Source organism: Panthera tigris, chromosome E2 (genome assembly GCF_018350195.1).
Source record: "Panthera tigris isolate Pti1 chromosome E2, P.tigris_Pti1_mat1.1, whole genome shotgun sequence".
Classification (NCBI taxonomy): domain Eukaryota; kingdom Metazoa; phylum Chordata; class Mammalia; order Carnivora; family Felidae; genus Panthera; species Panthera tigris.
In genome coordinates this window covers 61349754-61376792 of record NC_056674.1, presented here as the reverse complement: position 1 = coordinate 61376792, position 27039 = coordinate 61349754, and the positions used below count along the sequence as shown (strand labels likewise).

At 49.6% G+C, this 27039-nt stretch overlaps 2 protein-coding genes across 2 annotated transcripts; both read left to right on the top strand.

Moving 5' to 3' along the window:
• Positions 1-1400: 1400 nt before the first annotated feature.
• On the top strand, positions 1401-23433 carry LOC102971532 (cadherin-1-like). The gene is given in 12 exon segments (XM_042968099.1): positions 1401-1514; positions 1594-1737; positions 1844-1999; positions 3236-3380; positions 5667-5842; positions 6682-6810; positions 10424-10609; positions 19671-19912; positions 20114-20250; positions 21376-21570; positions 22605-22659; positions 23352-23433. Coding segments are annotated over 12 exon segments (1761 nt in total).
• Positions 23434-24135: 702 nt separating this feature from the next.
• Positions 24136-26959, top strand: LOC102970353 (5-hydroxyisourate hydrolase). Its single transcript, XM_042967987.1, has 4 exons — positions 24136-24262; positions 24709-24848; positions 26087-26222; positions 26687-26959. Exons 1-4 carry the CDS (start codon positions 24203-24205, stop codon positions 26774-26776), a joined length of 426 nt encoding a protein of 141 aa, XP_042823921.1. The 5' UTR covers positions 24136-24202; the 3' UTR covers positions 26777-26959.
• Positions 26960-27039: the final 80 nt, after the last annotated feature.

The window sequence follows — 27039 nt, the reverse complement described above, 5'->3', positions numbered from 1 at the left end:
CTCTTGAGTCCTGAGTTTGAGCCCCACTTTGGGTGTGGAGATTACTTAAACATAAAATCTTTAGTGGCGCCTGGGTGGCTCGGTGGGTTAAGCATCTGACTTCAGCCCAGGTCGTGATCTCGCGGTTCACAAGTTTGAGCCCCGCGTCGGGCTCTGTGCTGATGGCTCAGAGCCTGGAGCCTGCTTCAGATTCTGTGTCTCCCTCTCTCTCTGCCCTTCCCGCACTCACACTCTCTCCCTCTCTCTCAAAAATAAATAAACCAAAAAAAATTAAAGATGAAATAAAATCTTTAAAAATAATGGGGCACCTGAGCAGCGCAGTTGGTTGAGCATCCAACTTCAGCTCAGGTCATGATCTCGCAGTTCCTGAGTCTGAGCCCCACATGGAGCTCGGGCTCGCTCCTGTCAGCACAGAGCCTGCTTCGGATCCTCTGTCTCCGCTTTCTCTCTGCCCCTCCCCTGCCTCTCTCTCACACACACAAATAAGCATTAAAAAATAAGTAAATATGGGGCGCCCGGGTGGCTCAGTCGGTTAAGCATCCGACTTCCACCCAGGTCATGATCTCGCAGTTTGTGGGTTCAAGCCCCGCATCAGACTCTGTGCTGACAGCTTGGAGCCTGGAGTCTGCTTTGGATTCTATGTCTCCCTCTCTCTCTCTGCCTCTCCCCTGTGCATGCTCTGTCTTTCTCTCTCTAAAAAATAAATAAAGATTTTTTTAGAAAAAATAATTAAATAAAATAAAATAAATAAAAGTTAAGAAAATACTGAAAATAAAAACCACCCAGTAAATAATTTCATTTTTCAGAGGGAATATCAATTAATACAGCAAGTTACAGCTTTTCTGTTCATCGAACAAAAATAACTGCACGCACGCTTGGATATTTGCACGTTTTTCTTTTACAAACCCTCCAGAGCCCCTATCTTACTTTCTTTATCTTACTTTATCTAACTTTCTCACCTGCCTCTTTCCCTTCACAAAATATCCTGAACACCTCCCTTGCAGTTTTCACTGTTACGTCATGTCCGGGATTGGGCTGTGGCTGAACCAACACCCTGTCAGTGGACATGAAAGGTGTTTCCAGAAAGAGTTTGTATACCAGAGTTTAGCCTAGTTTTGGCATAGACTAAAACATGCACTGTATTCAGTCCTCAAGAAAGTTCTCTGATCTCATGGGTTTAGGAAGAATATGTTCACTCCGCCCAACCCCTCCCATGATGTCTCAGAGCACCCCTCTCAGCCTTCCTGTCCACAGGACGGTGTTGGGAAAGCCTGGAGACCATGGTGGAGGTGGAAGCCATTGTTTTCTGGGAAGAAACAAGACAGTGAGTAGTGACACCCAGGCTGGACCACGGCCATTGTCCTGAAGACTGTCCCCTGTGTTCTGAACCTGCTTCATCAATGGCTTTGCAGCTTCTTGCCCAATGGATGCCTTTTAGTGAGGGGTCTCCCAAGATACCTCAGAAGCTGGGGTTGGTGGTGAGAGATCTATGCGGCGACAAGACCCTCCAGCAGGTCAGTGGGGTGTTTACAAGAGCCGGCTTCGTTGAACGGTTAAGCCTGTGCTATGGTCCCTCACCTCCTGTCCTTTTAGGGTACTCTCTCTGGACACCAGACGGAGGTGCTGATGTTCCCTCATGCCCACTACGGTCTCAGAAGGCAGAAGAGAGACTGGGTTATCCCTCCCATCTCCATCACAGAGAATGAAAAAGGCCCATTCCCAAAAATGGTGGCTCAGGTATTGCAAAGGGAGGACTCTGGTTTCGTTCTAGGGTTCCCTATGGAGAGGGATTCATACCTGACTGGGGTCCTTCTTTGCTTTTCTGCTTCTGCGTTGTCTTCAGGTCAAATCTGACAAAGGCAAGAAAATCCAGGTTTTCTACAGCATCACTGGCATGGGGGCTGACAAACCTCCTTGTGGTGTGTTTATAATGGACAGAGAAACAGGATGGCTACAGGTGACGATGCCCTTGGACAGAGAGCAGGAGTCCCACTATGTTGCGAGCGTCTGCTACATGGCTGTAGGGGCCGGAGCACTGGCAGCCATCTCATTTGCTAAACATTTCAAACAGCCACTTAATTTTTGAAGTTACTTATGGAACATGTTTTGAGCATCTATTATATTCCAGGTACCACACAGGAGGGTTAAGAGGGTAGAGCAGAGCAGAGCTGGGGTACAGATCTGGGATTTGTAACCTAAGAACCAGCTCTGCAGCTGTGGACAAGTTCCAAGACTCACTAAGGTGAGGAGGCTGTGAGATGCGAGCTTCTGAGCTCAGGGAAGCCAGCAACACTGGGGGGAGATGTAGACTGTTGTTATAGTTTCTGCCACTGCTGTTAGCTACAAAGACGCATAATGAAGAGTCCCATTCTAGAGGGGAAAAAGACAGGACTCTTGCAGCAAAGACAAAGGTGCAGCAGGGGGAGAGAAAGTGGCCAGAAAGGGCTGAGCAGAGAGAATGAGCGCCTTGTGTGACTCTACATTGGAACATTCTAGACAATCTCCAAATGTTAAGAGTGTAGGATCCAGAGCGAAACAACTCATGGTGAGACCCCAGCTCTGACACTCCTTTACTTTGTAGCCCTGGCTGTGGTAGTGACCCCCTCAGCAACCCCCTTTGCTGTCGGGTTAATATATGTAAAGCACTTTGAACAACGACTAGTCCTGGGTAAATTCTCAATGCATGTCAGCTGAGCATCCCTTAAATACAGCTCTCTGGGGTGTCTTGTCCGGCAGACTCTCCACCATACCCCTCTGAGGGAAACCAAGACCCAAATAGAGCCTCAATTTGCTCTCCTCCCAAGGTCATTGCCCTCATTCACAGAGTCTAAGTGAGTTCCCCATCAGGTCCACCTTCCACACCTGAGAAGGACAAAGACAAGTGCTGCAGAAATCAGAGCCCTCAGTCCTCATGATCCCACCATGAGAACGTGGTCACACGGTCACTTCCAGCCGCGCGGGAGGCATTGTGCGTGGCTGAGCCAATTTCTAGGGAAAAGGGAAGAGGTGGGCAAGCTGACAGCTAGCACTCGACCCTGAGCATCACACCAGAAAACACTGAGGAGACAACAGATGCAACCCTTACTAACATTAACGAGGTTGGAATAAGTCCTGTTTTCTCAGACTCCCAGGTAACTGAAACATGAGACAAAGAAAGTGGCTTCTCACTGCAACGGGCCTTCTGTGGGACAGATGCCCACTGGCTGGCCTCTTCTGCACCTTTATTGCTTTTCAGCTTTTCTTTCATGCTGCGTCTTCGACTGGGAATGCTGTGGAAGAGCCTACGGAGACTGTGATCACAGTGGTAGACCCGAATGACAACAAGCCTGAATTCATCCAGGTGGTCTTTGAGGCGTCTGTGATGGACAGAGCCCACCCAGGTTAATTTGAACAATGGAGGGTTTTAGTGACACATGGCAGTAAAATCAGGGGAGATACAAAGAATCTGGGAAACTAAAGTGTAAAAACCGGAGGAGATCTTACGAAGCCACACCCTGGGCTCCAGTGCATGGAAAGTTTCCACTTGGAGATTGGAAGGGACAGATCAAGGACTGCAATGACTTGTTCTTCTTTCTTTCTTTCTTCTTTTTTTTATTTTTTCATTTTTTTAGGGTGGGGTTTCAAGCAATAGAAACCCTCTCAGGCTTGCTCAAAAAAGTCGGGACTGGGGAGGGCTACAGGTGGAAAGGATCCCACAAAGAGGGGCCGACAGGGACCATAAAGCAAGAAGGTCCTTTTGGGGCCAAGGAAGTCCAGGAATCATGGGTCTGCTACTGTCCAGGTGATGCTCACTGGTTGCCTCAATTCTGTCTCTATGTCCTGTCTGCATGTGCTGGTCTCTGCATCTCTGTAACTGGTGCCACTGGCAGACCCTCCTCCCCTTGTGGCCGTTCTCACTTCATAGCTCCCTCGACACACCCTTTCTGCGTCAGTTTCCATTTCTCCCTACATATTTCCTAATACATGCTCCTACAAACACGAATCTGACTGCTTATTCTTGATTAGGGGGCCACTCTGGTTTCAACAGGCTCTTACTTACACATCGAGGAGCTGTTACACTTCCAGACATGACACTAAACCTGCGGATCCCATGACGGCATCATAGGCAACACTGACAGGACCACACGCTCACAACTTCCAACCGGACATTTTGGGAATGGATGTTGAGGTCCTCATTCTCTCGGACTGAAGACAAATGAAGCCGAAAAATCACAGGGTATTTCGTGTGAAATGACATTATGATGGATGCTTTCTTCTCCCTTCTGGCCCGCCATAACAGCCACTAATGCTTTCTTCCTCCTCTTCTCTGTATTTTCTATCTTCGTGCTGCCTTTGGCCCTACCACAAACCATGGCTCACTGGCCAGCACTAGCTGTCTCCTGATCACCCACGTAGGGGACAGGTCTGTTTCAGGTTCTCTCAGCGGACCAAACTCTAGAGGCTTGGTTCTAGCTACCATGACATACTGCCCCCACCTGCCTTTGTCTACTCTCTCACCACTTCCCTCTATCTGGCTTACATGCTTGGCTCTAGCTCAGATGTGTGGCCAGTGTCCAGACGGGACTCCCCTGACAATGGCAAGGAAGGAAGAATGACACAAGAGGCCTGAGATCAGTAGAACAGCCGGAAAGATGAGATATGAAATGGTCACCTGACCCTCCCCTTGAGCACCTAATAACATCTCAGCACCCTGAAGTATAATGTTAATGAGGGACATGATCCCACAGCGACAGCCATGTCAAAAGATGCCCTAAAGAGAAAAGAGAGAGAGAGGCAAACCAAGAAACAGACTTAACTACAGAGAACACACTGATGGTTACCAGAGGGGAGTGGGGTGGGGGATGGGTTAAATAGGTGACGGGCATTAAGGACTGCACTTGTCGAGATAAGTACCAGGGGAGGTGTGGAATTTTTGAATGACTATATTGTACACTTGAAACTAATACTACACTGTATTTTAACTAACTGGAATTTATTTTTGTTAAATTTTATTTATTACATTTATTTAGTTATTTATTTATTTACTTATTGATAGACCGAGAGAGACAGAGCACAAGTCAGGGAGGGGCAGAGAGAGAGGGAGACACAGAATCCGAAGCAGGCTGCAGGCTCCAGGCTCCGAGTTGTCAGCGCAGAGCCTGACGCAGGGCTCGAACTCACAAACAGCGAGATCATAACCTGAGCCGAAGTCTGACGCTTAACCGACTGAGCCACCCAGGCGCCCCTAACTGGAATTGAAATAAAAACTGAGAAAATAAAATAAAATACATTTTTTAAAAGATGCCCTGGGGCACCTGGCTGGCTCAGTCAGCGGAATGAGCGACTCTTGTTCTCGGTTGGGGTCTTGAGTTCAAGCCCCATGTTGGGTGTAGAGATTACTTAAATAAATAAATACATCTTTAAAAAGAAAAATAACTAAAAAAAAATTTTAAAGGATGCCCTAAAGATTTCTGGAAAAAGTAAACAAATCATTTGTAAATTATTATAATAATTTGGTGAATTATTTGAACTAGAACTTATACCACTTGATAAGTACTTTTGTCACCTGTATAGTGAATAGACCAAAAAAAGAACACATTTAATCTTAGATTTCTGTGTTAATTTGTATTGCCCTGCCAGTTGTTAGCTGTTGAGATCATCAACTCTTCTCCCCTTTGTCCTTGCAGGAACCGCCGTGATGCAAATCACAGCAACGGACGCAGATGACCATGAGAACACCTACAATGCGGCCATTGCTTATACCATACTCAGCCAAGACCCCTCGGTGCCTCGCCCCAACATGCTCACCATCAACCAGGACACAGGAATCATCGCTGTGCTCACTTCTGGGTTGGACTAACAGGTCAGGGGTCAAGAGGGGCTACCGGGTGGTGCAGTTAAATGCACATTTGTCCCAGCTGGTAAGGCTCGGGCACAAGTCAGAACAAACACTGACTAATCAGAACAAACATGAGCCAATCAGAGCAGACACCAGCCAATCAGAACAGGTTCCCAGCCAGTCAGAATAGGCACTCAACCAATCAGAACAGACTCCTGACTGTTAGACCATGAACCAACCAATCAGAAGAGGCATCTATCTACCACAGACAGGGTTCCCGCTGATGCCCCCCCCCCGCCCCAACCCCCCGCCTGGCTGACTTTGAGCCCTGGGCATATAGCAAAGCCTAAGGTATCACTGGGGCGAATTAGAAATGTGAGCCACAAGACAATTCCTGTAACTGACGAAATGAAATGATTCTGTTTCCCAGGGATTCAGACCACATTCTCTGGTGAAAATAGAAAAATACAAGCATCCCCCGCCCCCATAAGTGTTGCACACATAATTGAAGGGGACCCAGGACTCCCAGGTGGAGTGCTGGGAGTGGGAATATATTGATCAAATCCCAATCCAGGAAACTTTCCTCCTGGGTCAGTTTTGGGAGAGGATGGTCCGAATTTACCAAAGTTGACTTCTCTGAGTGGTGAGCCAAGGTGAAAGCTGAGGTATGGGGCAGCATGTCAGCCTCTCCTTGAGTGCCTGACAGGACCGTCGCTCCTGGGAGCCAGTCATTTACTGGAGGGGAGGGTCCACCAGGTTTGCTGCCTCGGGCATTCCACATTTACTCTCTGGGTGCCACTGGGTAGATGAGCCAAATCTGCATCTATAATCCCCAGTGCTGACTGCCACCTGCTTGTCTGCAGATCGCTTCCGTATACACCCTGACAATTCAAGCTGCTGACCTCCAAGGTGAAGGCTTAAGTTCTACAGGGACAGCTGTGATCACAGTCACCCACAGCAATGCTAACCCTCCCGGCTTCAGCCCAACTTTGGTAAGTCCAGCCAAAGTCAATGGATGTCTCGTGACCTATGTTCTACAGTGAATTATGTGTCAGTGTGTTGACAAGCAGTGTCATGATTCAAGCCTCAGCCTGGCTGTGTTTGAGAATGCTCTGGACCACATTCTCTGATGAAAATAGGAAAATACAAGCATCCCCCGCCCCCATAAGTGTTGCACACATAACGGAAGGACTCCCAGGTGTAGTGCTGGGAGTGGGAATATATTGATCAGATCCCAATCCAGGAAACTGTCAGTATATGGGTCAGTATTGGGAGGGGATGATCTGAATTCACCAAAGTTTGCTTCTTTGAGTGGTGAGCCAAGGTGAAACTCTCCCTGTCCCAGGGAAAGGGCAGCTCACTCTGGGCCAGGTGGTGACTCAGATGGGCAGATGAGTGTGAAAGACAGAGTCCATGACACAGACAAGATGTCATTGTCCTAGGGGCACAATCGTTCACGGGAAGCCCCATCCCACTGGTTAAGAATAAAGAGCCCTCGGGCCCAGGTGGCAGGAACTGACACAGGGATTCTTTGAGGACGTGCGGTACAGGACACTTGGATGAGCAAAAGGATAGAAGGAATTTATTGTAAAGAAACAGGGTGGGGGACAGACAGGCTCAGGGGCAGCTGAGCCTTATGAGGGCTAGAAAACAGTGTCTGGAAACCCCCAGGAATCCAAGTCACCTTGTCTGTCTGTCTGTCCCTCTCCCTCACACCGTCTCATCTTTATACATCTGTTTAATTCTCACTCTGCAGCCTGACTCTGTCTGTGCATATGTGCATAGTCATTATATCTCTTCAACCATTGGACATTTACTTCATACCTACTTGTGGCCAGGTCCTGTCCCAGGCATGGGGACATCTGTGATGACACAGACAAAAACTCCGGATCTTGGGGAGATGAAATTCTCCCAGGGGACACATGACCCTCCTGTGGCCCTCAAGCCCCTGCCCATCCCCCTGGCCTCACTACTCAACTGGCCCTCCCTGAGCTCCGGCCTTTCTGCTTCCTTGCTGGTCTTTCAACATACCAGTCATGCCCTTGTCTCAGCACTTCGCTCCTCTTCGGAGAAGACCACACTCAAACCCATTGCCTGCCACCCCCTGCCAAAGCTCATTCTCAGCTCATCTCACCATCTTGATTATTGTACTTGTTCAGGTCTTTAGGACTGTCCCTTCCTCTTGCCACTTTGTGTCACGTCAGTGCACCTGGCGATGCTGCCTTGATATTTCCTCAAGGAAGGAAGGTCCCAGGTGCCTTTATGTATTCTCAGTAGAGGCAACAATTGGAATGGAATCAAAGTCTCTGCGTTCCAACCACAAATCCCCGTCGCAATGGCCTGAGAGGACTCTCTAGACAGGGTGTGGAGCCGGGGGCAGGGCACAGGCATCCTTCCTGTGATAAGGGCGGTGTCTCAGTGGGGCCCCAGTGGGCAGTCCCATGTGGGCCTCTCCAGTGGCTCAGGGTAGGGCGGGAACCTCCCAGCTCTCAGTGCTAACTCAGGCAGCGGTCACACCAGTAGTGTCTCACTGGGAAACAGAAGGTATCTGTACCTGCTCAGGGTGCAGACCAACCAAGAACAGCTGTCAGTTCCAAGTTACTGAGCACTTTATGTCTACGCATTTTACCTGCATGATTTCAACCTCCTGAGGCAGACATCCTTTCAGCTACACACCCAGAAAAGTCAACAGGATTGGCTTAAAACCATGACTGGTTTATTGCTCTATGTAACACAATCCAGACACAGAAGGCCCCAGCTTCCGGGCACACCAAGCGGCAACACAGGGACACAGATTCCTTCTTTTTGTTCCATCTTCCTTAGCTTGTGAGTTTTGTCTTCGTGGTGGCTGCTACACCAGACCACTGATCCAGTTAGAAGAGGGAGGGAAGAGATCGAGAGCCATGCCTGGTGTCTTTTTACCATAACCTCCACCAGGTAGACTTGCACTTTGACCCCACCAGCCAGAACGTGGTATGTGGCCACCCCTGGCTGGAATTTGTTTAGGTAGCAGGGATTACAGAGCAGGGCATCACACAGTGAGAATAACAGAATGACTGGCACTGACCCCATTAGGCTGGACCCCCTTGCCCACTCTTAAGCAGCCCAATGCCATAGGAGAGTCATGAGGAAGGTTCCAGGCAAAGCCTGCAGGCCTTGAAGGGTTTAACCAAGGCCTACCTGTTTGGTGGTCACCTGGCTTAAGCCCAGGGACGTGGGGTCTGGATTCCATGGGCTGGCCCTGCTCAGGCCACCGGGAATGGTGACAGGGTGGTCACCTGGGTGTCTAGAGCCCCAGGCTCTGAGCTGCTTTCTCTCAGGGGAGATGGGCCAGACCCTTGGCATAAAGTCCAGGGATGTGCTCAAGGCAGTGGGCCTTGGATTTAGGTCCCAAGCATTGCCTTCCCAGTCCTGTAGCTGTGACCTTAGTGTTTCTGTGCCCCTCCCCAAAATCAGAGGTGATAGTAGCCCTGATCTCCTAAACTGCAGTACAGATTAGGGTCTGTCTGCTCCCACTGGTGCTACCCTGACAGCAATACAGATCAGTTAGCCTTGTTGAATGGAGAAGTTGTCTGACCTCCCTGTGTTTATCATCTATGGAAAGGGGGGGGGGGCAGTGATTTTGTCCTCTGGGGGTATATGAGGACCACAGTAAATAACGTACAGGAAGGTGCTAATAGGAATTCATTCATAGGCTGGAATTGGAACCAGTCTGACCTCAGAGAGCACACTGTCTCTACTCTGGAAGATGTATCCAAAAAATAATTGAGTTAATTCTTTTGAACCCATTGCTGGATGTGCTACAATTAGGAAGCCCATCCTTCTCTGTCCTTTGTTCCCAAGACAGGTATGCCAGGATACAAAGAGACAGAGAACAGCAGAGGCTCACATGCCTGAATTCCCTATACCCGAAATGTAGAGACAGTTGTAGACGTTACCGTATCATCCACAGAGTCCTGGGCAATAAACCCAGCGTCCCTCCCAAGGTGACTAGGGCTGGAGTCAGGGTCACACCTGAGCCTGGAAGGTGTTCCAGCAGAGCCCTCCTAACAGTCTCGTGTGCAAGATGTAAGACAGAGACACTTGCTGCCCATGGAGACTGAGTCAGAAGGGACCTGACAGCGAGGTGCGGGGGACAGGCTGGAGGAGCCACTCTAGGTCCAACTTCTCGCTTGGCTCCTGAGCCTGCGGGGCTAATGGCCTCAGCTGGGATCTGAGGAGCTTCTCACGGTGGCTGCAACCTGAGAACAGAGCCTGGGATGGCTGCACTTGGCCATGGGGACATATCCTCCTCGGCTGATGCACACTTTGGGATCCAAGCTTCAGGAGCTAGGAGACATGGTCTCACCTTTCCCGTCCCTTTGGCACAGAGTGAAAGTAGACACTGAGCTGTCGGAAGCCCCACCGCTGACGCACACATCCAGGGTACTGAGCAGGGCCTTTGCAGGTGCCCCTCACTGTCGCTCAGGCCAACAGACACCGCTTCAAGAAAAGACCCTTCTACCATGGCCCATCCTGCTGAAGATCCCTTGAGGCTGCCACAGGCTGCTTCCCAGGTCCCCACACAGGATGTCAGGAATGAGTGTCTGTGTCCTTCTCTTGCAGTACACGGGCCAGGTGTTTGAAAACAAGGTGGATGCAGGGATAGTGAGACTGAAGGTGAAGAGAGAAGATGCCCCAGGCTCTCCAGCATGGAAGGCAGTGTTTTCCATCCTGAATGACAGAGCAGGCCTCTACACTGTCACCACGGACCCGGAGACCAACAATGGCCTTTTGAAACAGCCAAGGTAGGTGTGAGTTCTAAGGAGATGGCCGCCATGATCGACTGGCTCTGTCCACCCTGAACCAAGACAGGAGCAGACACCACACTCCTCACACCAGGAAGGCAGTTTCCCAGTGGGGAACTTCTACTGCGATGGGGGTCCCCCCCCGGTCCTTGCATCAAAACAGCCATGCCATCACCCTGGACCTCAGAAATGCTGCCTAATTAACAGCTTTTTCCCAGAAAAACACTAACCTGGGATGTTTTCAGAGAGCTAAACTGGGACAGGGGTCTTCATTTGGGTTCCTCCAAAAGTGGGAGGGGCCCCAGAAGCACTGAGAAGGGGTGAGTGGGACAGGAAGTGGGGAGAGAACAGGAGGCTCAAGAATAGAGGGCTCAGGCCTCCAGAGTCATTCTGAGCAATGCCTGAGCAGTCGTCTCATCTGAGACATTTGTCTCCCTTCCCTTATGCTTAGAACTGTTGCTTTACCCCTAGAGGCAGGAAGCCAGGTCCCCTGAGCCACAGTGGTCTTCAGAGTGGGCACAGGGGCCTGGAACCATCTACTCCCCACTCCCCCGGATAAACTGAAGATTAAACTATCAAAAAGAGAGAGAGAAACAAAAAGATAGGCAACTGGGCGGCTCAGTCAGTTAAGTGTCAGACTCTTGATCTCGGCTCAGGTCATGATCTCATGGTTGGAGAGTTCAAGCCCCACGTTGGGCTCCTTGCTGGCAGTCCTGAGCCTGTTTGGGATTCTCTCTCTCCCTCTCTCCTTCTGCCCTTTCCCCGCTTATGCGCACATGCACATCCATGCACTCGCTCTCGTTCTCTCTAACATAAAAAAATAAACAAAAACAAACAAACAAACAAAAACAAGAAGGGGAGGGAGGGAGCCAAGATGGCGGAACAGCATGGAAGTTTTTTGTGTGTCTCGCATGCATGAAATACAGCCAGACCAACACTAAACCATCCTGCACACCTAGAAAACTGATTGGAGGACTAACACAACAATCTGCACAACCTGAACCACAGAATTCAGCAGGGATGCGGCGCGGAGAGCTGAACTGGGGGAGAGAGAAGCCACGGGAAGGGAGGTGCTTCTGCGGGCAGAGAGAGGATGGAGACTGGGGAGGGGGGAGAATACGGGAAAAGCACCCTTCCCCAAAAGCAGCTGGAGAGAAAGCGGAAAATTAGAAACAGCCATAGGGACTGAACTAAAAAAGGAGAAAGGCGAGGGTTTAAATTCCATTAAGACTGTAAACAAGGGGAATGCAGAGTCTGAAACTCCACAGCTCCATACCTGGTGGTGCTCGGGTCGGAAGTGTGAATACCCAGGAGCAGAGTGGAGTCCGGGAGGTTCTTGGGCCACACGGGAAAAAGTGGTTCCACTGCTGGAAGAACATTTGGTAGAGACTGTTGAGGCCACCTGGTCGCAGAAGACCCCAGAGAACGGCCACATTCGCTGGTGCTGGAACAAGGTCATTAAGGGTGAAGCCTGGTGCCACATGTGTGTTGTGATTTTCCACGGTCCCTAAAACACTCCTGCTACACTGTCTTGCAAACTTTTTTGGGGGCGGCCTGGCACCTGGCCACAGTCTCAGGGTACGGGCAACAGCGGGGTCCAGCAGGAGCTCCTGGGTGCAGCCGACATTCGGCCATTGCTCATTCGGCCATTGCTCACTGAGACCCTCCCGCAGAGGAGCGGAACGGGTCAAAGCCGCAATCTTTCGGAAATAAGGGGCCAGGGAAAACAGCCGCGTCTAAGACAAAACTCAGGAGAGAGTTACGGACTGGGGCCTGGTCACGGAGAGTGAAAAAGCAGGGAGTGGAGGAGAGCTGAAGACAGAGGACCGGTGCGCGATTGCTGATCTGGGAGAACAGGCTGGATAGCTGGGCGGCCCCATTTTCACCACTCCCACACATGCGCATTCGCACCTACCTGCAACACTCCACCCCAGTAGGCTAGCGGCGCTATCTAGTGGAGAGCGGAGCTGTTACAGCGAGCCCCGCCCAACTGGGCCAACTTCGCTCTTCAAGAACACAAGGCTCACCACCGGCTTGGTTTATGGACTATAAAGCGCTTCGTAGTCTGCCTTCTACAGGAAAATGAAGTAATTTCAGTCGTATTTCAATCTGTTAGGTCCATCTATTCAATTTTCTTTTTTCTTCTCTTTTTTGTTTCTTTTCTTTTTCTTGAAAACAGAAAGGGAAAAAATTCATTTTTATTTTCAATTTTTATTAAAAATATTTTTCTTTAATTTTTTCTACTATATTCTTCACTTTTGTGCAAATTTTTTTCAAATTCTATTTTACTTCCATCATTTCATTTTAGTCTACTTCAGTGTATTCATTTTTTCAAGTTTTCAAACGATTTCCTTCCCCCCCCCTTTTTTATCTAACCTATCAAGCCACTTTCAACAATCAAAACACACCTAGGATCTAGCATCACGTATTTGATTTTGTGTGTGTGTGTGTGTGTGTGTTTAATTTTTTAATTTTAATTTTTTCTACCTCATTAATTCCTTTTCTCCCTTCAAAATGATGAAACAAAGGAATTCACTCCAAAAGAAAGAGCACGAAGAAATGACAGCCAGAGATTTAACCAATACAGATACAAGCAAGATGTCTGAACCAGAATTTAGAATCATGATAATAAGAATACTAGCTGGAGTTGAAAATAGATTAGAATCACTTTCTGCGGAGATAAAAGAAGTAAAAACTAGTCAGGATGAAATAAAAAATGCTATAACTGAGCTGCAATCACGGATGGATGCAGCGGCAGCAAGGATGGAGAATCAGCGATATAGAGACAAATTTACGGAGAATAATGAAGCAGAAAAAAAGAGGGAGATTAAGGCAAAAGAGCACGATTTAAGAATTAGAGAAACCAGTGACTCATTAAAAAGGAACAACATCAGAATCATAGGGGTCCCAGAAGAGGAAGAGAGAGAGAGAGAGGGGTACAAGGGTTATGTGAGCAAATCATAGCAGAAAACTTTCCTAACCTGGGGAAAGACACAGACATCAAAATCCAGGAAGCACAGAGGACTCCCTTTAGATTCAACAAAAACCGACCATCAACAAGGCGTATCATAGTTAAATTCACAAAATACCAGGCAAGGAGAGAATCATAAAAGCAGCAAGGGAAAAAAAGTCCTTAACCTACAAGGGAAGACAGATCAGGTTTGCGGCAGACCTTTTGACAAAACTTGGCAGGCCAGAGAGGAGTGGTAGGATATATTTAATGTGCTGAATTAGAAAAATATGCAGCCAAGAATTCTTTATCTAGCAAGGCTGTCATTCAAAATAGAAGAAGAGATAAAAAGTTTCCCAAACAAAAATTAAAGGAGTTTGTGACCACTAAACCAGCCCTGCAAGGAAATTTAAGGGGGACTCTCTCAGAGGAGAAAAGATGAAAATATTAAATAAATAAATAAATAAATAAATAAATAAATACCAAAAGCAACAAAGATTAGAAAGGACCAGAGAACACCACCAGAAACTCCAACTCTACAAGCAACATCATGGCAATAAATTCATATCTTTCAGTACTCACTCTAAATGTCAATGGACTCAATGCTCCAATCAAAAGACATAGGGTAACAGAATGGATAAGAAAACAATATCCATCTATATGCTGTTTACCAGAGACCAACTTTAGACCTAAAGACACCTTCAGATTGAAAGTAAGGGGATGGAGAACCATCTATCATGCTAATGGTCAACAAAAGAAAGCCAGAGTAGCCACACTTATATCAGACAATCTAAATTTTAAAATAAAGACTGTATCAAGAGATGCAGAAGGGCATTATATCATAATCCAGGGGTCTATCCACCAAGAAGGCCTAACAATTGTAAACATTTATGCATCAAATGTGAGACACCCAAATATATAAATCAATTAATCATAAATATAAAGAAACTCATCTATAGTAATACCATAATAGTAGGAGACTTCAACACCCCACTCACAGCAATGGACAGATTATCTAATCAAAAAATCAACAAGGAGACAATGGCTTTGAATGACACACTGGACCAGATGGACTTAACAGAGATATTCAGATCATTTCATCCTAAAGCAGAAGAATATACGTTCTTCTCCAGTGCACATGGAACATTCTCCAGAATAGACCACATACTGGGACACAAATCAAGTACAAAAAAATCAAGATCATACCATGCATATTTTCTGACCACAACACTATGAAACTCAAAATCAACTGCAAGAAAAAATTTGGAAAGGTAACATATACTTGGAGACTAAAGAACATCCTAGTAAAGAATGAATGGGCTAACCAAGAAGTTAAAGAGGAAATTAAAAAGTATATGGAAGCCAATGAAAATGATAACACTACAACCCAAAACCTCTGGGACACAGCAAAGGCGGTCATAAGAGGGAAGTACATAGCAATCCAGGCCTTCCTAAAGAAGGAAGAAAGATCTCAGATACGCAACCTAACCTTACACCTTAAAGAGCTGGGAAAAGAACAGCAAATAAATGAAACCAGAAGCTGGTTCTTTGAAAGAATTAACAAAATTGATAAACCACTAGCCAGTTTGATCAAAAAGAAAAAAGAAAGGACCCAAATAAATGAAATCAAGAATGAAAGAGGAGAGATCACAACCAACACAGCAGAAATAAAAACAATAATAAGAGAATATTATGATAAATTATACAATAAAATGGGTAATCTGTAAATAATGGACAAATTCCTAGAAATATATAAACTACCAAAACTGAAACAGGAAGAAATAGGAAATTTGAACACACCCATAACCAGTAAAGAAATCGAATTAGTAATCAAAAATCTCCCAAAGAACAAGAGCCCAGGGCCGGATGGCTTTCCAGGGGAAATTCCAGGGGAATTTTAACAAACATTTAAGGAAGAGTTAACACCTATTCTCTTGAAGCTGTTCCAAAAAATAGAAATGGAAGGAAAACTTCCAAACTCTTTCTGTGAAGCCAGCATTACCTTGATTCCAAAACCAGACAGAGACCCCACAAAAGAGGAAAACTATAGACCAATTTCCCTGATGAATCTGGACACAAAAATCTTCCACAAGATATTAGCCAACCAGACCCAACAATACATTAAAAATATTATTCACCATGAACAAGTGGGATTTATAGCTGGGATGCAGGGCTGGTTCAATATCCACACAACAATCAATGTGATTGATCACATCAATAAAAGAAAGGACAAGAACCACATGATCCTCTCAATAGATGCAGAGAAAGCATTTGACAAAATACAGCATCCTTTCTTGATAAATACCCTCAAGAAAGTAGGGATAGAAGGATCATACCTCGAGATCATAAAAGCTATATATGAACGACCCAATGCTAATATCATCCTCAATGGGGGAAAACTGAGAGCTTTCCCCCTAAGGTCAGGAACAAGACAGGGATGTCCACTCTCACCACTGTTATTCAACATAGTATTGGAAGTCCTAGCCTCTGCAATCAGACAACACAAAGAAATAAAAGGCACCCAAATCGGCCAGGAGGAGGTCAAACTTTCACTCTTCGCAGATGACGTGGTACTCTATATGGAAAACCCTAAAGATTCCACCAAAAAACTGCTAGAACTGATTCATGAATTCAGCAAAGTGGCAGGATATAAAATCAACACACAGAAAGCGGTTGCATTCCTATTCACCAACAATGAAGCAACAGAAAGAGAAATCGAGGAATTGATCCCATGTAAAATTGCACCAAAACCATAAAATACCTAGGAATAAATCTAACCAAAGAGGTAAAAAATCTATACACTGAAAACAATAGAAAGCTTATGAAAGAAATTGAAGAAGACACAAAAAAATGGAAAAAGATTCCATGCTCCTGAATAGGAAGAGCAAATATTGTTAAAATATTGATACTACCCAAAGCAATCTACATATTCAATGCAATCCCTATCAAAATAACACCAGCATTCTTCACAGAGCTACAACAAATAATCCTAAAATGTGTATGGAACCAGAAAAGACACCGAATAGCCAAAGCAACCTTGGAAAAGAAAACCAAAGCAGGAGGCATCACAATCCCGGACTTCAAGCTGTATTACAAAGCTGTAATCATCAAGACAGTATGGTACTGGCACAAGCACAGACACTCAGATCAATGGAACAGAATAGAGAACCCAGGAATGGACCCACAAACATATGGCCAACTGATCTTTGACAAAGCAGGAAAGAACAACCAATGGAATAAAGACAGTCTCTTCAGCAAGTGGTGCTGGGAAAACTGGACAGCGACATGCAGAAGAATGAATCTGGACCACTTTCTTACACCATACACAAAAATAAACTCAAAATGGATGAAAGACCTAAATGTAAGACAGGAAGCCATCAAAATCCTCGAGGAGAAAGAAGGCAAAAACCTCTTTGATCTTGGCCGCAGCAACTTCTTACTCAACACGTCTCCAGAGGCAAGGGAAACTAAGCAAAAATGAACTACTGGGACCCCATCAAAATAAAAAGCTTTTGCACAGAGAAGGAAACAATCAGCAAAACTAAAAGTCAACCGACAGAATAGGAGAAGATATTTGCAAACGACATATCAGATAAAGGGTTAGTATCCAAAATCTATATAGAACTTATCAAACTCAACATATCAGATAAAGGGTTAGTATCCAAAATCTATAAAGAACTTATCAAACTCAACACCCCCCCCCAAAATAATCCAGTGAAGAAATGGGCAAAAGACATGAACAGACACTTCTCCAAAGAAGACATCCAAATAGCCAACAAACACATGAAAAAATGCCCAACTTCACTCATCATCAGGGAAATACAAATCAAAACCACAATGAGATACCACCTTACACCTGTCATAATGGCTAACATTAACAACTCAGGCGACAACAGATGTTGACAAGGATGCAGAGAAAGAACTCTTTTGCACTGTTGGTGGGAATGTAAGCTGGTGCAGCCACTCTGGAAAACAGTATGGGGGTTCCTCAAAAAATTAAAATAGAACTACCCTACGACCCAGCAATTGCACTACTAGGTATTTATCCAAAGGATACAGGTGTGCTGTTTCAAAAGGACATATGCACCCCAATGTTTATAGCAGCACTATCGACAATAGCCAAAGTATGGAAAGAGCCCAAATGTCCATCGATGGATGAATGGACAAAGAAGATGTGGTTTACACATACAATGGAGTATTACTCGGCAATCGAAAAGAATGAAATCTTGCCATTTGCAACTACATGGATGAAACTGGAGGGTATTATGCTAAGAAATTAGTCAGAAAAAGACAAATACCATGTGACCTCACTCGTATGAGGACTTTAAGCGACAAAACAGATGAACATAAGGGAAGGGAAGCAAAAATAATATAAAACAGGGAGGGGGACAAAACAGAAGAGACTCATAAATATGGAGAACAAACAGAGGGCTACTGGAGGGGTTGTGGGAGGGGAGATGGTCTAAATGGGTAAGGGCACTAAGGAATCTACTCCCGAAATCATTGTTGCACTATATGCTAACTAATTTGACTGCAAATTTAAAAAATAATAATAAAATTAAAATAAAAAAAACAAGAGGGAATGTAAGGAGTCATGGGGGAGAAGGACAATCTTAGGAACTTCTGCTTGGCTGAGGAGTGACTGGGGAGGGAGTAGGCACTTACTGCTCTTTGTGCCGGAATACCAGGACACCTAGAATAAACATGGAAAAGGCCAAAGGCAGCATCTAGACAAGGCTGGGGGACAGAAAGGCTAAAAACCAAGAACTCCACCAAGGACATGCCCCGGAACATTTGTCGACCTGCACGAAACCGGAGTATTGTGCCAGCAGGCGGCAAATCGACCCCTTGGGAATAACCACATGCCTTGCGGGTGGTGCCGAGGCCTAAGTCAGGAGGACCCAATCCCAGCTGACTCCTGGCCCAACCATCTGGGGACTCTTTCAGATAATTCTGCTCAGGGCCCACCACCCATGTTGTCCCTGTGCAGGATAATAAAACAGAGAGCTAACACAGGGTCCCAATAAGTGCCACGAGCTGTTTATGTACCAGCACACTCAGTATTCACTCCAGCAGGGAAGCGCTGCAATTATGGACATGTGACGATGGGGAAAATGAGGTACAGAGCAGTGAGGTCACCTGCTTGGGCTGCACAGTAAGCGGCAAAGCCAAAACCCTCACCACAGCCCCCCTCTTCACTGCTATGTTAAGTGCGAAGTATCCAAGCGTCAGCTCAGCACAGAGCACTCCCTGTCATGGCCGCTTCTGCCCTGCCGATAGGTCTCGGGTCAGGCCAGCCTCGGCCAGAGGGAATTCTGAGATTCGTGGCTGGGATGATGTCCATGCTGAGGCAGGGGCTGGGCCTTCTACCCCAGCGCACTCGCACGGCTGGGCACACGTGGCCGTCAGGGGGTTCTGGCTCAGGACCAGTCCAGGGGTGCATGATGATATGAAACCTCTACCACAGTTCTTTGAAACGAGGACTGGCCTACAAAGCTCAGAAATGGGAGCTTTCTGGTTGCTCCTTATACCAGCCACTATTGCTACATAACAAATCACCCCACACACAACTCAGTGGCTTAAAAAATGGAACAGTTTTTTACCTCCATGGGTCAGGAATTCAGGAAAGACTCAGTGATTCTGAGTCAGGGTCTCTCCCACAGTTGTGGCCAGAAGGTGACCAGGACTGGAGGCCGGGGGCTCAAATGAGCTTCCTCACAGCATGGTGACCTCAGGGCCCTCTGACTTCACGCTCCAGGGAGCAAGGGCGGGGTGCCTCATCTTGGGTGACAAAGCCTTGAAGTCAGAATGCATGACACTGGCAACCTGCAGTAGGAGAAACCACGACGGAAGCCTGCTGGGGTTCACGGGAAGGGGACGTGGGCCCCGCTTCTGGGTGATGCGCTCAGGAAAGCACGTGCGAAGGGTGACGTTCTGTGGCCATCTTTGGAACACAGCCCGCCATACCGAGCTGTGGCCTTCCCTCAAGACAGGCAGAGGGTAGCAAGCCAGGGCCTGAGCTCTCTTGCAGGCCAGCAAAAGGGAGGCCTCCTGTGCCAAGTCCTGGAAAGCTGTGTGCCTGAGTCCCCTGACCGCCCTCTGCTATGTTCTTCAGGGCTTGGATTTTGAGACCACGCAGCAGTACGTCCTTTGCGTGACAGTGGTGGATGCAGTGCCCTTGGCATCTCTCTTCACCTCTACGGCCACGGTCACCGTGGACGTGTTGGACGTGAATGAGGCCCCTGTCTTTGTACCCCTGATAGAGATGGTGGAAATGCCCAAGGACATCAGTGTGGGCCAGGAGATCACATCCTACAGGGCCCAGGACCCAGACAGCTTCCGCTCTCAGGAAATCAGGTAGGACTGGAGGTGTGGCTTGGCCTTGCTGCCGTTCGGACCCGCTCAAGGCACCCAGGGCTGAGACCCAGCCACGTGCCTGGAGAGCTGGCCGGAGGAAATACTTAAATTTGTCAGCCCCCAGTAGCTCATTATGCCCGGGAGGGTGGTTGGGGGACACATGGCCCCAGCCCTGTAAGAACGAGGGTTTATCCCTTTCAGGTACCAGATAGGGCACGACCCCAGCCATCAGCTGGACATCAACTCAGAAACAGGCGTCATTTCCACTCGAGCCAGTCTGCACGAGGACAGCGTGGAGAACCACACATTTTCGGCTGTTGTCATAGCTGTAGACAACGGCAGGGGCTTGGACGTCTCATCTTTGGGCCACATCCCTCTGTTGATGTGATGCTCTGATGCCAGCGCCACGTTGTGGCTGAGCTTGTGTACATCATCTCAACACATCTCTCCCAGAAGCTGACGAGGAGGGACTGTGTTCTCCTACCTGTTTTCCTGAAAACACAGGATTGAGATGGTGATGAAAACACAGGATTGAGGAGTGAAAATGATCCTCCCAGCATCCCAGGGGGCAAGGACGGGCTTGAGCCAGGCTGTCCAGGCTTCCGAGCAAAATCACTCAGGGGGTCCAGCCTGGCTGCCGTGTTACAGCAAAGGTGACCGTGGGCACAGCACCACCCGCGCTGGGAAGAGAGTGGCAGGACAAAGTGCACACATCCAGGCCCATGTCACACACACCTTCAACAAATACCCATTTGCACACTCACATATGCATACTCACATTCACATAGATCACATTAAAACAGTCACTCATGCACACTCCCACAGACCAGCATCCATGCAGACTCACAAGCTCATACGTGCACACGCACACATCATACACATTCACACGAATTGTCACACTCACACACACACTCTCATAAGACCCTGCTCAGGTCACATTGCCTGTGGCCACCAGCACCTGGCAAACCGTACCCATAAATGGTGGTGCTAAGGGCCCAGTGAGTACTCAGGGCGCTGTGCAGAAGCTGCGTTTAAATTTTTTTTTTTAATGTTTTATTTATTTTTGACAGAGAGAGAGAGACAGAGCATGAGCGGGGGAGCGTCAGAGAGAGAGGGAGACACAGAATCCGAAGCAGGCTCCAGGCTCTGAGCCATCAGCACAGAGCCCAATGCAGGGCTCGAACTCGCAGGCTGCGAGATCATGACCTGAGCCGAAGTCGGACGCTCAACCGACCGAGCCACCCAGGCGCCCCGAAGCTGCGTTTCGAGTTAGATTGGAGAGGAGATAAACGGTAAGATCAAGCAGCCCCTTTTCAGGCTGGCTCAGTCACCCGGTGAGAGATAGGACCATGGGGAGGGGCCCCGGGGGGGACAGCAGACCTCATGGGACGGTGTTTAAGTTGGAGGAAATGTAGAGGCTCACAATTGTAGGGTCTGATCTCCTCTGTCTCATTCCCCCTTAGGGCAACCTCCGGCCACGGGGACCGGGACCCTTCTCCTCACTTTCTCTCACACAGACTGTCCAGTGGCAGACTCACAGTGCCTTTCCATCTGCCGGCGGGGACGAGAGCCTGAGGCTGTAAGTACGGGCCACCAGGGCCTTTCGCCAAACGCTTGCCTTTCTAGGGTCCCCATGGGTTGTAAAGATGAGCTCCCAGGTGAGTATCCAGCCTTGTCACCAGGATCGGCAAGGCACCGTGTACAGCCAATCAGACCGTGCACTGACTTGATACATATATACCTCACACTGCAAGTGTTTTTATCATTTTTAAGTGTTTTCAAATGTTATAACTTTGAATCCAAAGATGAGCCATTTAAACATTTACTATGACAATTTTCTGGTAGATGAGGACCGTGAAGATGAAGCACCTTATTCTAATTTGCCTCGAGGTGCCACAAGGGACCTTGTCACCTTCTCATTAGGGAAGTTCCCAGTATGCAATGTCCCCATGATAATCTTGGTTCTCAGAGAGGGCTGGCTGCCAGGATGCCAGGCAGGGGCTGAGGGTCTCAAGCGACTTGTGAAAGGGGCAGGGGCCCTAGACACTGGAGTTCCCGTCTGGGTGGAGGCAGGATGGGCAACGGGCCCTGGAGGGGCCCTGGAAGGAACTGCGACAACTCCCTTCCCCCCACCTTCTCTCCGGGCCACTAAGTTCTCTCTTGGGGCAAAGAGTGTCAGCTCTCTAGAAAGGGAGTTACAGGGCACACCCCCACAAAGGTTTCATTGTCGTTCTTGTCAGTTTACTTATGGCGGTTGAGACGACTTAACGATTCTAAGAGTACAAAAATAAAAAATCTAAGAGTTCAAAGAAAGGTTAAAGAGCAAAAATAAGTAACCCCATCCACAATTGCTTGTCCCAGAGATGGCCGCCGGTGTAAGTCTGCTGGTAGCATACTAGAAAGTATTCCAGGTCTTGGCCTCTCTGTGCCTCCTCTATAAAATGGGGTTAATAATGCTTACATCATGAGGTGGCCGTGAGGATTAAGTGAGCAAAGCTTTTAACGTAGCTGAAGCTATACACACATTCAGAGCAGGAAGCTATAGCCGCCTCCCCCTGTTTACACCCAGGGTCATGCCTTGCGGCTAGTCCCTACTCCAGGACACTGTTACACGCAAATGGACCTCATTCTCTTTAATGGGCTGCAGAGCACGCCGGTCTGTAACAGAGCTCATTTATTTAATTGTCCCCAGTGGAGACATCTGGTTGTTTCTCATCCATCGTACCCACGGGTGTTGGCAAAAACAGGTGTGAGCCTCTCCTTGGGGTTATCTCCTGTAAACATAATCCCAGCCAAACGTCATGTGTGTTTAAATCTCAAATAGATATATTTTTTTATTTAAAAAATTTTAAGTTTATTTCTTTTTGAGAGAGAGAGAGAGACAGAGACAGAGACAGAGACAGAGCATGAGCAGGGGAGGAGCAGAAAGAGAGGGAGACACAGAACCGGAAGCAGGCTCCAGGCTCCGAGCTGTCAGCATAGAGCCAGATGCGGGGATTCAACCCACGAACAGTGAGATCATGACCCGGAAGGAAGTCGGACACTTAACTGACTGAGCCACCCAGGCGCCCCTCAAATAGATATTCTTTTTTTTTTTTTTTTTTTTTTTTAATCTTTATTTTTGAGAGAGAGACAGAGCGTGAGCAGGGGTGGAGCAGAGAGAGAGGGAGACACAGAATCCGAAGCCGGCTCCAGGCTCTGAGCCGTCAGCACAGAGCCCGCCTCGGCGCTCGAACTCACAAACCGCAAGATCATGACCTGAGCCAAAGTCCGAGGCTCCACCGACTGAGCCACCCAGGAGCCCCGCAAATAGAGATCTCTTAATTAACTCCAAAGTAGGTGTAACCAGCACACTCTCCGCCTTTGCTAGGAGGGTCTCCTTCCCTGCCTTGGAGGGGTGTGATTCTTAACCTACACATAGTCCATGCTCACCATCCAGTAGTCGGAAAATGCCCTTTGACAGCAAGAAAAAGGTTCCCTACCTAGAGCAACACAACCAGTCAACCAACATGGTGGTGTAGACCTTTCCAGATGTTAAATACAGAGTGCCCTTACTTATGTTACATGAACTATTTTATGTGCAAGAACTTCAATATGGCGATGGACTGGTACCCGTCCGCTGAGTTCTGTCACTTGCTCCTCTCTCCCAGGCCCTAAGCTGTCAGTGTGCAGAGCCTCCCTAGAGGTGGGGGGGCCACAGGGGCGTAAGGGGAGAGAGGTAGGTAGACAGCTTCGCCTCATCTCAGCCTTGGGAGTTACTGCCGAGGGTTTTACAGAACCGGACAGGAAACTGAGGCACCGTCACGTGGTCTCTCAGGGCAGTCAGGGCAGCCCGCGGCCCACGCTGATCTCCGCTGGACCTACTCGTCCCGCCCCGGCCCGCCCCCCTGCCTGCAGCGCGACAGACCCGGAACGGACGCCCCTCCCCCCTCCGCCCCCGCCCCCCCCCCCCCGCCCCGTCCCGCCCCAAACCCCACCTCCCGCCGGTGCCCTCAACTTCACTTCCGGCCCTGGGAGGAGCCTCCGCGGCCCCCGCAGGTCTGTGCGCCCCCGTCGCCACGCCAGAGCTCGGCAGCGAAGCCCCCTCGGACACCCCTGGTGGACACCGAGGTGTAGCCGCCCTCCCCGCCACCGCGCCGCGCCCCCCACCTGGGTTTGGCCCGACACGTGGCCCTCGGGTCCTGGGAGGGGCCAGGGTGAGGGCAGGGGCGGACTCGGGCAGGTACCTGCGTCCCAGGACCACCGCTCAGGACCACCGTTCTAGGGGTGGTGGACGTGGGCGGCTCCGGCATGAGTTCGGGGGCCGCTCCGCGACTGCGGGCGCTCCAGCGACACCTGGGCTCCTCGGAGGTAGGGGGCGGGTCCGGACGCTGGGTTCCTGGCTCGTCGCGGCCTGGGGGCTAAGGTCCGAGGTGGCGCATGAGCCAGGGGCTCTGGGAGAACGAGGAGATGGGGTCCGGCCAACCCCTGCCCGCACTGACTGGCTGGAGAAGGAAGCCCGTGTGTGGAGATGCCCTTCAGTGGCTGGGCGGAGGGGAGGGGGCCCTAGTGGGGTCTAGTGTGGGGGAATGGGGGTCAGACCAGCATTGTCTATGAGGCGTTTGTCAGTGTGTTAGCCCCACAGCCTCACGTGGCTGACTCGGCGACTCCAGCCCAACCCCGCCCCCTCCAGGGTCCAGGGGCAGTTGGGGACTCTGTCCTCTGGGGCTGTTTACTCCGAGGCTGCTGTCTCTACGCCAGTGTGGACACAGGGCTGGGCCCCACACGCTCATCCCTGTCCCTCTCTCGTGGTTCAGGGCAGAGCCATGGAGCTGGTCAGCAGCCCGCTGACCACGCATGTGCTGGACACGGCCTCAGGGCTCCCGGCCCAGGGCCTCTGCCTCCGTCTGTCCAGGCTCGAGGACCATGGCCAGCAGTGGATGGAGCTGAGAAAAAGGTAGGCTTGAGGGTCACAGAGAGTCCAGATAGCCAGGAAGTGTGGGCTGGATGGCAGTGCTGACCACCGTGCTGTGGTCCCCTCAGCCTTGGGGCCAAAGAACACACTGGTGCAGCCTCACAGCCCCAGTGCCTACTGGGCCGGGAGCCAGGGCTTGCCTCTCCCTGAGGGCAGGGTTGGCTGAGGCCTGAAGTGTCATCTGAACGCCTCACTGTCACCGTGATTAACAGGTAACCTTGTGCCAGGCAGTGCACCGAACACTTTTCTTGTGTTCTTATTCTCACTACAGCCTGTGGCCAGGCTCCATAATTACCCCTTTTATAGTCGCGGAGACTAAGGCAGCAAGAGGCAAGCAAAAGGTGGGCGGCTCGGCAGGCCCTGGCCCCTTGCCCCAGGCTCCGCTGGATTAGGCCCAGCCCAGGCCCTGGCTTGTAGCGCTGGGGCAACAAGCCCTGTGAGTCTCCTGCGGGAGGCAGGTTCCCTCTGGTGGTGGGAGTGGACGGCTGGGCCCCAAGCGTTCAGGGCCTGAGGACAGAGCTCATCCCCCGCCCCTTCGCAGAGGCTGGGGTTCCAGGTTCTTGAAGGAATATATGGAGTCCCCCGCAGGGTCCTGGAGACGCACTCCCAACTTCTCCCCCATAAACTGTGTGGGTACATGCTGCTCCTTCCAGTCGCAGCACAGAAACTTGGAAGCACAGGTGGCAGGAACGATGGGAGAACTTTCCAGACGTGACGGGGGGCTAATCCGTGAGCAAAGCGCCAGGCCCTCAGAACCCTCCATTCAGACACTCGGTACAGCTGGAAACAGGCCACCATGAGGATGGGGGTTTGGGGACAGTTACTGATCCAGAAAGCCACACACAATATATTAAATGAAAAGGGCAAGCTATCAAACAGTATGAATAGAATAATCCATTTTAGAGTATTTTTCCAAGTTTATGAATAAGCATAGTTATGCATAGAGAAAATCTAGAAAAATGTATGCCAGTAAAAAGGGATTGTTGCTCATGGAATAGATTTTTTTTTTTTTCCTTTTCTGCTTCTCTGTACTGGAGTTCCCTAAAAAGACACTGCAGTGGTGTCCCCGAGCTGCTCCAGACCCCAGGCCCCAGAACGTGTCCTGCTGCAGGGCATTCCCGGTGACTCAGGTTGTGGAGGCGTCTGAGGCCACGGGCCGACCGACCCTGGAGAGCCAGGCAGGGGTGACTCCTCACTCCCTCCGACTCCACTCTCCCCAGCTACACCGACTCGGATGGCCGCTGCCCGGGGCTCCTGCCGGCAGGCCCGATGAAGGCAGGCACCTACAAGCTGTCCTTTGACACTGAGGGCTACTGGAAGAAGAGGGGGCAGGAGAGCTTCTACCCGTATGTGGAGGTGAGGGCCGGGGGTGGGCCAGAGGGGTGGAGGCCTGTGATTCACCAAGATCCCTGCAGTGGGCAGGCTGGTCCCACCTCTCCCTGGGCCGTGGCAAGCAGTGGGTTGGCCTGCTTTGAGCTCTCAGAAGAAAGGTGTCCAGAGAGTTTAGCACAACACACCCATCCCTGCCCTGTCCCTGGGTAAAGCTGTGGGGCAGGGCCAAAAGTGACTCAGCCCCTGTGGACAAAGGCACTCGCCTGGCCCCGTTCAGGGCGGATCCTTCGAGTTCCCCAAGCCGAGGGCTTTCTCCGGGGGAGGATTCAGCCCCATCCGCGGCCCTCACCATTTTCCAGTTCTCCACTGGCTTCATCGGGCCCTCGGGGCTCCAGCCCCACTTAACTTCTGCCCCTGGTCCACAGTCTGGGCTGCCTGTGTGCTGCACCGGACCCTCACTCTGTCCCGGTGCCCTCTCTGCTCCTCAGGTCGTTTTCACCATCACCAACGAGACCCACAGGTTCCATGTGCCCCTGCTGCTGAGCCCGTGGTCCTACACCACGTATCGAGGAAGCTAGTGGCCGAGCCATCGCCTCCTCTGGACAACTGCTGGCCTGTGAGCATCAATCCCATCCCCACAGCTCACTGGGACGCCTCAGCAGAGGGCACCAGTTCACTCTCCCTGCGGGAGATTCTGGCCCCCCAATTTCCAGTAGCCGCTGAGTCTCAGGCATCAATAAAGTCAGTGCTGGCATCGGCAAGGCTGCTGCGGTTCCTGGGCTCGGCTGGTGCTGCCCTGGCCCGAGGTGGGAAGGAGGGCAGCAGGGAAGGAAGTGGTCAG